We start from the raw sequence: 12,392 nt of genomic DNA on the forward strand, positions 1-12,392 counted from the left end.
TTTTTTTTTTTTTTTTTTTTTTTTTTACTTCCTTGGGAAAGCAACACAAGAATTAAATCCAAAATCATAGTGCATCTTAAAAGCAGCATACCTTTAGAAAGACAGTTAATAAATTACTTGCACACTATACAAAATAACATTTCCCCTGCAGCATCACCTCTGATGCCTGAGTCATTGTTATGAGACCCAGAAGAGAAGGAGCAGGTGGCCTAGTCACTTTGCCAGCTTTTTTTCTTTTTCCTTTTTTTTTTTTTTTGCTTGTTTTTGCAATGGTTTTGTTCCAGAATCAGTACGTAATGAAGTTCTTTTATTCAAGGCACCCCCAGATAACGCAGAGAAACAGACACATACAGCAAAAGCACACACCTGCCCAAGCCTGACCCACCTGAATGAAGTGAGGTTGTCTGGAGACACAAGTATAAGAGAGGCAGATCCAAGGGGAGGACTACTTTCAGGTGGATGTTAACCAACCACAGGGCCGCCTCCACTGTCCCCATCCCAACAGCCCACGCCTGCTCCAGCCCTTCGGAAACCCAACCCACTTGTGGCAGGGAGCCGCCTGAACATTCCATAGCTGGAGGGTTCTTTATTTTTGTAAGGATGGACACTTAAAGAGACAACTAAGTGTCACCATGCTGTGCAAACACTATTCCTTGCTGTTAACTTCCTTCTCCCTCTGTCTTCATCCAAAGACACGGGTTGCACTAAGGGATCCCGGGGAAAGGAGTTTTTAAAACTCCACTTGAGGCAACTCGGACTCTGGTCCTCAGCTAGTCCTCCCTTTGAATCAACTCAGAAACAGTTTTGCCAAGCACATGATTCAGAGCAGTAAGAGACAAAGAGACGCCACATAAACAATTGCACAAAGCCAGTTGCTGTTCATGGTGGGTAGTGAACAAAATCACAACAACTTGTTAAAATCTCTGAGAAATCGAAAGAGTTTCTCCAGCAGGGTTTTTAACCAGTTCCCATGGCAGGGGTGGCAGGGGTTTGGTTGGGGAAGAGGAAGACATGTGAGGCAGGGGTTGGCAGAAGGAGGAAGTGGGCTGAGTTAGGATGGAGAGAAATAGAGCCCCCTCCCCACTGGGAGGCCTGCTGCTCAGGACAGCAGAAAGGGGGACAGGTCGGAATGTGGTCAAGACTACCAGTTGCACATGAGTTGGTACCTGGGTAAATCACGCCAAAAGCTGGTTTGGATCTGGTTGTGATATGAGCAGAAAACATTCTTTTTTTTTTTTTTTTTTAAAGAAGAGGAGGTCACTTAAAAAAAAAGGCAAAAAGAGAGTTAAAACAACAACAACAACAACAACAAAATACTGTTGGCTGACTCCTCCACCAGAACATATACCTGTGATGTATCACGTGATTCACATCAAGTTTAAATTCAAGCTTTCACCAGTTTTCCCCAAAGGTAAACCTCCCGGTGAAGCACAGAACTGTTCTACGAGGCCAAGAAATTCCAACAGCCACAAGAAGAATGGTAGCTCCGACACAAAGCTCTACCAAAATCTGTCTCAGACAAGCACACACACGTACATACACACATGAGAAAAAACAAAAACCCAGAGGCAGGTTTTAAAAGTGGAACTATTTTTAAAGAAAAGCCTTTTTTTTTTTTTATCCTACGTCATGAACCAACAAATTTCTGGCATTCATACATATTTAAACATTTAGCACTAATATTTGTACAGAAAAAAGTTAATAATACTAAACCATATGTTACTATGATTTCACTTTTCGCCTACATCATATACTAATTTCCCCTTTTACATGCAGCTTTAATATCGTCCAAACAATGGCACAAATAAAGAAACAAAATCAACCACCTAGTCCCCACTGCCCACCACCCTATCCCCACATCAAACTGTTCAAGACTCTTCCCACAGCCGGGCTGTAGGGCCCACTGGAGGGAGGGAGCTGACCCCTCCTCTGCACAGGCTGCGGGACCTGGCACATCTTCCTGTAAACGTGGCCAGGAGCCAACATGCCCCCTGAGCCAAGGGAAGCTGCTCTCTGTGGGTTGCAAGCCAACCAGTTTTGCAGCAAGAGAAGGAAATTAACATCAAGTGAGGGGGGAGGATGTGTGTGTGGTGGAGGTGGGAGGGGGCAGGGAGGAGTCCTGGCCTTATCACTGTCCAAAGCTTCAGAATGAAATCTGCCTTCGGACCAGAGACCAGTGGAAAACCTCAGAATTCAACTCAAAGCATTTGGAGAAGGAAAGGAGAAAGAAATGCTTTTGCCTGGGTCAGGGACAGACCTGAGGTTAACATCTGTCCTGCTCTCTCTTACTCTGGGCAAGCTGCATGAACCCAGGACAGCCACTTAAAGGCAGGACCTCCAGGACTGTGATTCACACCCCCTCGGGTGAGTCCTGGGAGGCGGGTCCTAGGCAGGGAAGCTGGGTGGCCAGGCAGCCAAGTCCTTCAAAGGAGAAGTTCCTACTGTCCTATACCTTCAAGAGCAAGCAGAGGCCTGGTGAAGGGTTGAAATGAAAGGGACTTAACTCCCTGGGTGAGAAAACAGTTCTAACTTGATATCTAGGAGCCAATGCTTGCTGAATTCTGGTCTAAAATCATGGATTCCTGCTGTCTTGTACTTTTGAGGGAGACGTCCAAACTCTTTCCCCATGTAGGAATCTGAACATCCAGCATCATCTGTGAACCATCTATCTGCATTTAAACTTTGCTTAGGGAAAGGTGGGAAGGAGGTGAAATATAAAAATATTCAAGCAGATTGTTGTCTACATCCTAGGATGAATTCATTATTTGGCAAGATTGTTTTTTCCTACATCATTATCACCTGAGTGCTTTTTACTTAGCTAAACTGTTTTACTTCTTAACTAAAAGCAAAGAATATACAGTATACTTGAGTTATACTGAAGTGACAACTTCATTTAAGAAAATAGGTTTGACCCAAAACTCAGTGCAAGTGGCAAAGTTGACCTGGACTGTACAGTATCTGCAAGAAAAAAACCAAACCCGCGATACTCAGCTGACACCATCTGATGGTGCCCAAATCAAACCAACCAACCAATTAAACAAACAAACAAAAAAAGGTCTGAAATAAAACCTCAAAGAAAGCTTCCAACATTGAGTTCTGTCCATAAATAAGCACAAATTGAAATTGAACTGTGAAGCAAGTAAAACGACCACGTTAACAGTTACCAAACTAGTTCTAGCATCAGAGACAAAAGAAGAGGAATGTTGGAACCTGTTTATAAATGAGAAACAAAGTTTCCAGTTTTAGGATGAGAAAATTGAGGCATGCAGGACTTTTGCATATGGAGAGAGATATATATTTTATATATATATTATATATAATATGTACAGTCTAGCTATAAAACTTTGATGTGTATAGAAGCTGTCTTCAATGAAAAAAATTGAACATTCAGAAGAAATTCCTGAGATAGGGTTTGTGACATGGGCCACTGAGAAAAAAAATCCGTGGTTGGGTCCTAGAGGTGTTATAGTCTATCCCTGTTAAGATTGAAATGAACCCACAGACAGACAGTATTCAGCACTGTCGTCTTTCCTCGCCTGAGCAAGGGGTAGCACCATTGTGAAGGTAACTATATATCGCTCCTGCTTGAAGGGAGGAGAGAATACTTAGAAACAGTATTGCTGCTAAGACTGCTGTAGTGTGCACCAAATTCCTTCTTGGTTCTTCCAGACAACAGATGAACAGCACCGCAGGCTGACGGAAGGACACCTGGGTGGGCGAGGTGTGAGAACTGGGAGGCAGGCCGTCACTAGGTGTAATCTTTCCTGGGCTGCTCATCCGTTGTACACTTATCAGTCATTTCCTGGCAGAAGTCCACGGTCACTGTTTGGCTCCTGGGTTCCAGAGGTGGTCCTCTCTCTGAGAAGGTTCCTGGGTCGGTGCCTTCCAGCCTCCTCGCAGAAGTACAGTTCTCTGAGGTGTTGCTGGGTGCCCAGGGGGGACCGGGGGGCGCTGCGCCCTGCTCCAAGCAGCAGGGGATGCTCTCCCCCACCGCACACTGGGGGGCGGCAAGGTTCTGCTCAACGCCCAAGGGCACGGGGTTAACGCTGGAGGCTGTGGGGAGACCCATGGGTCTGAGGACAGGGCAGTACCGATGCAGGGCCTGGATCTGCTCGGGGCTCTGGATATCTCGGCAGACTTCCTGGGAAAGGCAGGAGAAGTTGTCCAACAGTTCCCCCATGCACGCTTTCAGCTGATTCCTCTCTGACAACAGCTTCTCTTTCTCACACACCTGGACAATGGAGAAAAAAGAGAAGGCCTGATCGAACCTGATTGAACCAAGACCCTGCTTTTGGGGGGTTTTCAACTTTGGTTTTGCATCCTACATTATAGTGTAACTCATGAATGACTAGGTCAGGATCTAGAAACTTAAATATATATACAGGGAGCTTGGACACACATTCCTGCCAAGTCTCCTGTATGAGCAGCCCATCCAGATGTGCCACCGATCTTGACCCCTTCCCCATGGCAGCTCTTTATCCTTCTCTGAGGCCTGGCCATGTGACCAGCAAGAGCATCACCAATTAGAAGACTGCAACAACTCAAGGGTCCAGTTTCCTGGAATTTGGGGTTTGCAGAGAATCAGCAGGAACACTCTCAGTTCCAAACCTTGTAGTTGAAAACCTCCCCCACATGTATTAGGCTGCCATTTCTGGAGGTCAAAAATAACTGACCAACTCCAACTATATGGCATTCTGTAAAAAGGCAAAACTACGGACTTTTTTTTACTTTAGTTTACTTTTTTTTAACTTAACATTTTTTACTATAGTAAAAAGATCAGTGGTTGGTAGGGGTGGAGGTGGGGGAGGGAGGGATGAATAGGTGAAGCATAGAAGGTTTTCAGGGCAATGAAACTACTCTATGACACTGTCACGGTGGGTACATGTCATTATATATTTGTCCAAATCCATGGAACATACAACACCAAGAGAGAGCCCTCAGGTGAATTATAGACTTTGGGTGATTGTGACGTGTCAGTATAGATTCATCAATTGTGTAACAAATGCACCACTCTGGAGGAGGCTGTGATTGTACAGGGGTATGTGGGAACTCTTTATTTTCCATTCAGTTTTGTTGTGAATCTAAACTTCTCTGAAAAAGAAAGTTAAAAAATTACAAAAAATAAAAAAATCAACCATTGGCAGTTTTACATGGTTCAGTCCAACATCAGCAGGCTCCCTGGCCTTTGTAGCGGATGACCTGAACTAAACGGATCCTCTTAGGGCAGTAGGGGACGGTACAGTGAGTCCCAAGGACAAGGGAAGGGTGGACAGAGGTGGGGAGACTGAGCCCTAGTGTACAAACTGAAGGTTTTGAGATGTTCTTAAACAAAACCCCACATAAGCTCTTGTGTTACTAAAATTGATCGCCCAATGGGAGAGACGAATTTAGCCAAGGCAAGGGAGACTAAAGTAGGTTTTGTTGGGGGGAGGGTATAGCTCAAACGGTAGAGCCCACGCTTAGCATCCATGAGGTCCTGGGTTAAATCCCTAGCATCTTCTCCAAAAATAAATAAACCTAATTATCTCACCCTGCCAAAATGGAAAAATAGTTAAATAATAATGAAAACATTAAAATAAAAAATAAAGTAGGTTTTACGTAACTATCTTTGTGAGGAGAGAAGGTAAGGAGGTGTCCAGAAGCACATGAAGAGAAATCGATGGAGAAACGGGACATCTGAAGCGTTGTGAAGTCAGTACTCAGACTTTGCAAGGAGAGATGGGAGAAGAAATGAAGAGCGGGGAGGGAGAGAGAAGCAAACGTGGGACAAGGGTGGTCTCCTACACGGGAGCTGCACATGCGGTAACACCAATGCAGTCTCGCTGGCACTGTGGGCATGTGTGTCGGAGACTGATTTGCACGGGGAAAGGGCACCTGCTAAAATATTTATAAATTTATCGAGAAAACATGTTTTAAAAATGAAAAATAAACAGATGTACCAGTGCAACTTGAGAGAAATACAGTGGGCAAGTTTGCAAGATTGGAGCAGGGAGTGGGAGACAGCGTGGCAATGGGAGTAAGTGGGCGGGGCACGGGACCCGCGGGGCGGGACCAGCCTGGACCAGCCTGCCCTTGTCTGCCCGTGAATGGACAGGGCACCGCAGAGTGGGGTGGGTCTGGGATAAAACACATCGGGAGGGCTCCTGGGGAAAAGAAATCTTAAACTCGTGGCTATGGAACCTGGTCTTCCTTCCCTGGACCTGGAAGTCTGCCAAATGAGAGGCAACACCAGCCCCAGAAGGGATCTCAGTCTCAATTCTGCCCCATCATCTTGGCCAAGCCACCGACTCCTCCACTGCTCTGCAAACTATTCTGGGCCACTTTCTAGGGGGAAGAAAAGGAAATGCTGCATGTGACAGCGTTTTGGCCCTCTGCAGGAAAGGCAGCGTATATCAAGGCCCTGGTTAAGAGCAAGATGCTCCAAGTCACAGATGTACATTGATGAACACGTGACACTCTCATTCATCAGGGAACACAGTATAGTATTTAAGGCGTTTCCAAAAAAGTAGAGGGAGAACCAGGCAATGCCTTCTTGGTTTTTCAACTGAACAATACTAGCAAAGTGCTTTTAGATAGCTGCCTGGTGTGTGGCTTAGACTTTACTATGTTCAGCATTACAAGATTACAGAGAAGAACGCTAATTACAAAAAATCAGGCATCTCTCAAATGTGGGCAATTAGAATTATTCTTGGATCTAAAAAAGAGTGCAGGGCCAGAATTACATAGACATGTGCTTAAGGCCGTGATGACTTATACTCAGCTGGCTCAGCCTTGCCTGGGTCCCTAAGCCCAGGGGTCTTTCAGAAGACCCACGTTCACCAGCAGCAGTATCTTGTTTCCTAGTTGGCTTATATTAAAAATTGTTGGGGGACGGATATAGCTCAGTGGTAGAGCTGCATGCTTAGCATGCACGAGGTCCTGGGTTCAATCGCCAGTATCTCCATTAAAAAAATTTTTTTTAAATTGTGGTTGTTGTTAAAACAACATTAAAGAAAAATTTTGAAAAAGAAGGAATTTGTAATTTCATGACCCAGTCACAATTTTCAATAAATTTTGGGGTAATAGATATGTCCTGAGAGGTTTCAGTGAAGCTGCACTGGAGAATCAGAGATCATTGAGATGGTCCTTGTCGTGAGGAAGCTATAGTCTAGGGCCAGGGGCTGAGGAGACAGACACAAAAACAGATAATGCAAGACTAATGTAATAAGGACAAAGCCAGAGGTCAGATTGGAGCTCTGAGGACAGGTGCTCAGCTTCACCAGGGACTCAGGAAAAGGGCTTCCTGGAGGGGTGACCGTAACCTGACTCCTAAGGAACAAAGGATGCAGTCAGAGAAGAGAACAGCCAAGGACTGTCCAAGCTAGAGGAGAAACAGCAGAAGATAGAGCATGGGGGAAGTGCACCCAATTTGGTTTTATTAGGGGTCAAGTTCCAGGAAAGGAAAGGAAGGTGATGCTGGAGGGTAGATTGAATCATGGAGAGCACAGTGTGTACTTGCTAAGGAGCTTGGCCTTTATTTTGCAGGCGATGCCAGCCACTGAACATGGGCAAATTTTCCCTGTTTGATGGGCGCTGATTAAATTAAAAAAAAAAAAAAACCCCAAGTTCCAGGACTATCTCGATCACAGGTAACATTTACTCAGGCTTCTCAAATGTCTTATCTTGCTCATACGTTCTCATCGGGACACTGGCTTACCATGAAGCAAAGGACTGCCATATATAGTTCGAGGACCCAAACTTAGATCATGACCACAGTATGTGGCCTCCCTCTTCTTCAGCCTGACACAGACACAGCACCTGGGATGAGTTTCAGTATTTGGCTGGTAGAAAGGTTGAGCTGAATGAGGTTATGTTCATTGATTGCCTTCAAGGGTATAGTCAGGAACCAGAAGCCACCTGGATTTACTTCCTGTGGCTTTAGGTTATCAAAGAGAAAGAATTGCAGAGCTCTGAGTGAGGGGAAGTCTTGGAAGATGTGAGATTGTTCCCTGAGACAAAATACTCTCAGGCACAGGGAAGAGGTGACAGCCACTTTGAGACAGAATTGCAAAATTCAGGACCTGGGGTGCACAGCGCTTCAGGTGGCTGAGTGACCCCTGGTGGTAGGCTGGGTCCTACCTCTAACCTACACTCCTCTGTGGGAGGCGGGAAAATGCAGTGCAGTTAACACAAGATTGTTATCAGACAACTAGGTTTGCATTTACGCTCTGTCGCACAGCAGGGCGTTACCTAACCTCTCTGCTCTCTAGTTTCCTCCTCTGTAAATGGAGATAACATAGCACTTAAATCACAGGCTTGATCTGAGGATTATATGTGATCATCTACAGAAATTAGAATAATACCTGGCCCACATATGTGTGCAATAAATGTTAGCTCTTAGCACATGTTGAATGGAAAATAAAAAAGAACCACTTCTATATGAATGGCTGAAAGATATAAAATATCGATACCCAATCACACACCCGCACAGACATACACACTTTACAGATACAAAACTATTATTTTTGATGAGAAATTTGTTTAAAAATCAATGCAAACTTCCCTGAATGGTGTCCCTTCTCTCTGCTTCCCTGGCCTTCACTACCATAATTCTGCATCAGCGAAGGGTGGGCCGACTCACCAGTTTGCGGATTTCACATTCTAAGTTCTGAATACAGTCCAGCTTCCTCTTACGGCAGCGCTGGGCTGCGATGCGGTTCTTGCTGCGCCGGCGGACGTCATGAATGAACTCTAACTGCTCTGAGGTTAGCTTGTGCATCTTAATCATCATCTGGAAATCGTTCCTTGGAAGATCTGTGATTTGATCTACAGGAAAGGGAAGTTTGACCTGAAACCAAGAAGAACAGAACATGATGATGGCAGCTAGATTTTAGTTTTAATGCTGAAAGGAGGAACATCAAAAAGAAATGGTATGACCTCCTTTTTAAGATGACCAGGTACTGTGAAAACTACTGAAGCAAGCAGTGATTATTCTCTCTAGTTTTCAAACATAAGTAAGATGTAATATTCAGGTAATCAAACAGAATGCGAACATATATACACATCATGACGTGGTTATCATTCCTGAGATCTCTGAAGCAAACAGCATGGGAAATATTGAAAAACGTGTACATTTTCATTGCTACAGGACTTTTGTAAGAGGGACTCTATAATTAGTTGAGACCTACTTCCATTGAGCTCAACTTAATAAAATGACAATTTATAGATGGACATCATCTGAGGAATCATCTAAAACACGTGAATGAAAAGAGCACCATACACCTTGCAGGAAAGATGAAACAGTGTGATTCGTAGTCACAACAGCATAGGGGGTATGTGGGAGATAACGTGGAGAGGCTACACCAGCGTGATCTAGGGGATAGAAGCAAGCTTTAGTCCTTCATCCCAGATGAGGGACCACAGGCTGGTTGGTTACTTTACTTCTCTGGGCCTCAATTTCTTCATCTATAAAATGAGGCATGCTTTTCAGGTGCACAGTGCTATAAATGCATTAGGCACTTTGTATTTTTGGAAAATTCAGTGGCCAACCCATTTCACATTTTCTTTTACAGAATGACGTTGACCTTCTTCTGTCAAGAGGTGGGATGCTTGTTTCTGTCTCTGGACCAACACAACACAGCAGCAGTAATGACATGCAACTTCTGAGGCTACGTTATAAAAGCCGTGCAGCTTTCTCTTAGGCCTCTTAGATTGTCCTCTCTGGAGGACACCAGCTGCCAGGCCTCAAGGACACTCAGGCAGCCCTGTGGAGAGGCCCACGTGTAGAAGAACTGAGGCCTCCAGTCAACAACCAACATATCCTGGCCGGTCACATGAATGAGCCACCCTGGAAGTGGATTCTCTGGGCCCAGGCACACCTTCAGAGGTTGCCCCAGCCAACATCTGACTTCAACCTCATGGGATATTCCGAGCCAGAAGTGTTCAGATGGGCCACTCCTGAATTCCTGACCCACAGAAATGGCAAGAAATGTTAAATGATTATCACTGTTTGAAGCCACAGAGTTTTGGGATGATTTGTTACACAGCAACAGATAACTGATGCAGATACTATTATCAGCAAGAGTCCTCTTTCAGACTCTTGACAACTCAAGGCAGGTAAGCATTATCCAGAGAGGACACTAGTCTCTTAAGGGACAGATCTGATCTGTGTCCTCCTCCTATTGTGTTAAATGCTTGTTTACAACCCTGTGGCAGTCTGAAATATTTCCTAAGGAAGAGAACTGCTGCTCTCTTGGGCCTCCTCGGCACCCACGAGGTGGAGAACCCGGGCCTTCCCCTTCCAGCAGTCTGCCACTGCCCTATCACAGACTCCTGCTGATGAGGCAGAGACGTCAGGGGTCAGCTCTAGGCTGGCTCAGAAGCTTCTAGAAGAGAAAGGTTGTGCATTGCTTGGCCAAGACATTTCTCAGTGTTTCCCAGCTCAGAAGGCTGAACTCCTGCTCACACTGCTTTAGGCAGACCAGCAGATGGCACTATAAACTTAAACTTCCTTCAGCTCGGCGCTGTCCAGTGCAAACAACGTGAGCTGTGTGTGTGTGGGTGTGTTTCCATTTTCCAGTAGTCAAGTTAAAAGATGTGAAAAGAAACAGGTGAAATTGATTTTAATAATATGTTTAATTGAACCCACTGGAGCTAAAATATTTTCCCACATGTAATTAATATAAAAATTGGTGAGATATTTCATCTTTGGGGGGTATTACATTTTCAAAATCCAAGGCGTATTTTACACCTGGGATGCATCATGATTCAGACTAGCCTCATTTCCAGGGCTCAGTAGCTATAGTACCACTCTCGAAGAATCAACCAGTGGACTCGAGTGAACTTGAGTAACCAGAAAGACAGGCAGGTCTGGGTGTCACTGATCAAAATATTTTGGGGTGAAGAAACTAGGTCCTTGTTAACATTCCGAAGCTGAGGTGTTAAGTTTGTGTTGTTCAGGGGAGTGCGAGTATTTTATCCCGAGCTCAGACTTTTGCTTTGGTTAAATGAGATGCAGGCAGACATGAGTCTGGATCCTGGCGTTTGTGATGAGTTAATCCCCATGTACAAAGGCAATCAGACTCAGTGATCACTGGCGTCTCTGTGGCTGGATGCAATGGCTTAGCTGGGCTACTTCACAGCTCTGAGCCTGCTAGACATGGCATCTGCTGAAGGCTCCCAATGGGTGCTTCCATAGGATGAACTCTGTCCCATGACACCTGTCAAATTCTGGCCCATGAGAGCAACATTGCAACACCACACATGACACCGCACAGCCCTGACTGCTAAAGACGGGCAGTCAGGACAAACAGCTCCTTGTTATGGGCCCGGGAAAAGGCTTTGTCCACGAGCTGTGTTTGCACAGGGCTTATAATGATATGAAAGAATGTTTGATTTCCCTTTTATACCTTTTGGATAACAAACAGACACTCAGATCCTGGACGGTGCCTAAACAACACAGAGGTCTGTCTGTTGTGAACACGGATGTTTCCACACCAGGCAGATGCCTTGTTTGCACAGCAGGGGTTACAGCACTTTGGGCCTCATGGCATCTCTCCCCTCTGCTGACAACAAAGCAATTCTGCTTCTGCTCTAAATTGTGTTTACCTCTTTTCAGAAAGAATATCTACCTATAGCTTAGGCCACAGGGAAAGTAAAAAAGCCTTCAACAGCTACTGTATTTAAAATCCTCTAGACAGCAAATATAAAACACTCCGGAAACAGGACAGAGGTTGACAGGAAAGAGGAAAAATCAACAATGCTAGTTTCAAAGTCCTTGAAGCAAAAGGCCATATAACATTTCAGCAGAGCTGATGCAACTCAAGCCGCTTTACAAAGAGGTCAAAGGAGAATTGTCAGCTCTAGACTTTCTTCCACACAAAAAAACCCCCGAGCCCTAGCTACTCTTGTGTCTTTTAAAAGGTGCTGCTACCCCTCTGGCAAGAGAGGGCTTCCCCAGCTACCAAAGGGAAGCCAGCCCCTGACATGTTCTTGGAAAGGCATGGTGGTAAGCTCAGCAGTTCTTTGTTGATTTCAGGGTAGTAAGTTCCAAGCCAATGGGCATCTTCCCTGGAGATAAACAGCAGCCAGACCCACAATGGTGCTGGAAGAACATGCCTTTCTCTGGCTGGCAGGCACCCACCCATTGCCCAAAGGTGCTCAAAAGCTAACATGATTTGGCCTTGGACATCGAGAAGGCTGATGCCCTCCTGCCTTTCTTCTGGCAAATTCTTACAACCCAAATGGGCCCAATAGGGCTTCATAGCATATTTATTGTCCCTCCACACACTGATTCCTTCGGGACTTTACTCCTCAGCGGTGGCTTGGTTTCCATTCCCTGTACCTTCATATATAGTGACATGACAAGCTGGAGAGTCCTGCAAACCACCACCACCATCCTGTGAACTGCCGGC

General features: G+C 45.2%; 1 protein-coding gene across 6 annotated transcripts in view; it reads right to left on the reverse strand.

Moving 5' to 3' along the window:
- Positions 1-12,392, reverse strand: part of BACH2 (BTB domain and CNC homolog 2) — a 322,272-nt gene continuing 309,880 nt past the window's right edge. For all 6 annotated transcript variants that reach the window (XM_032484598.1, XM_032484601.1, XM_032484600.1 and 3 more), the window contains 2 exons: positions 8,621-8,827; positions 1-4,231 (listed from right to left, as the gene is read on the reverse strand). In XM_032484598.1, coding sequence (XP_032340489.1) covers positions 3,749-4,231; positions 8,621-8,827 — 690 coding nt within the window. In that variant the 3' untranslated portion in view covers positions 1-3,748. The remainder of the gene's footprint in view (positions 4,232-8,620; positions 8,828-12,392) is intronic.

Source organism: Camelus ferus, chromosome 8, assembly GCF_009834535.1.
Source record: "Camelus ferus isolate YT-003-E chromosome 8, BCGSAC_Cfer_1.0, whole genome shotgun sequence".
Classification (NCBI taxonomy): domain Eukaryota; kingdom Metazoa; phylum Chordata; class Mammalia; order Artiodactyla; family Camelidae; genus Camelus; species Camelus ferus.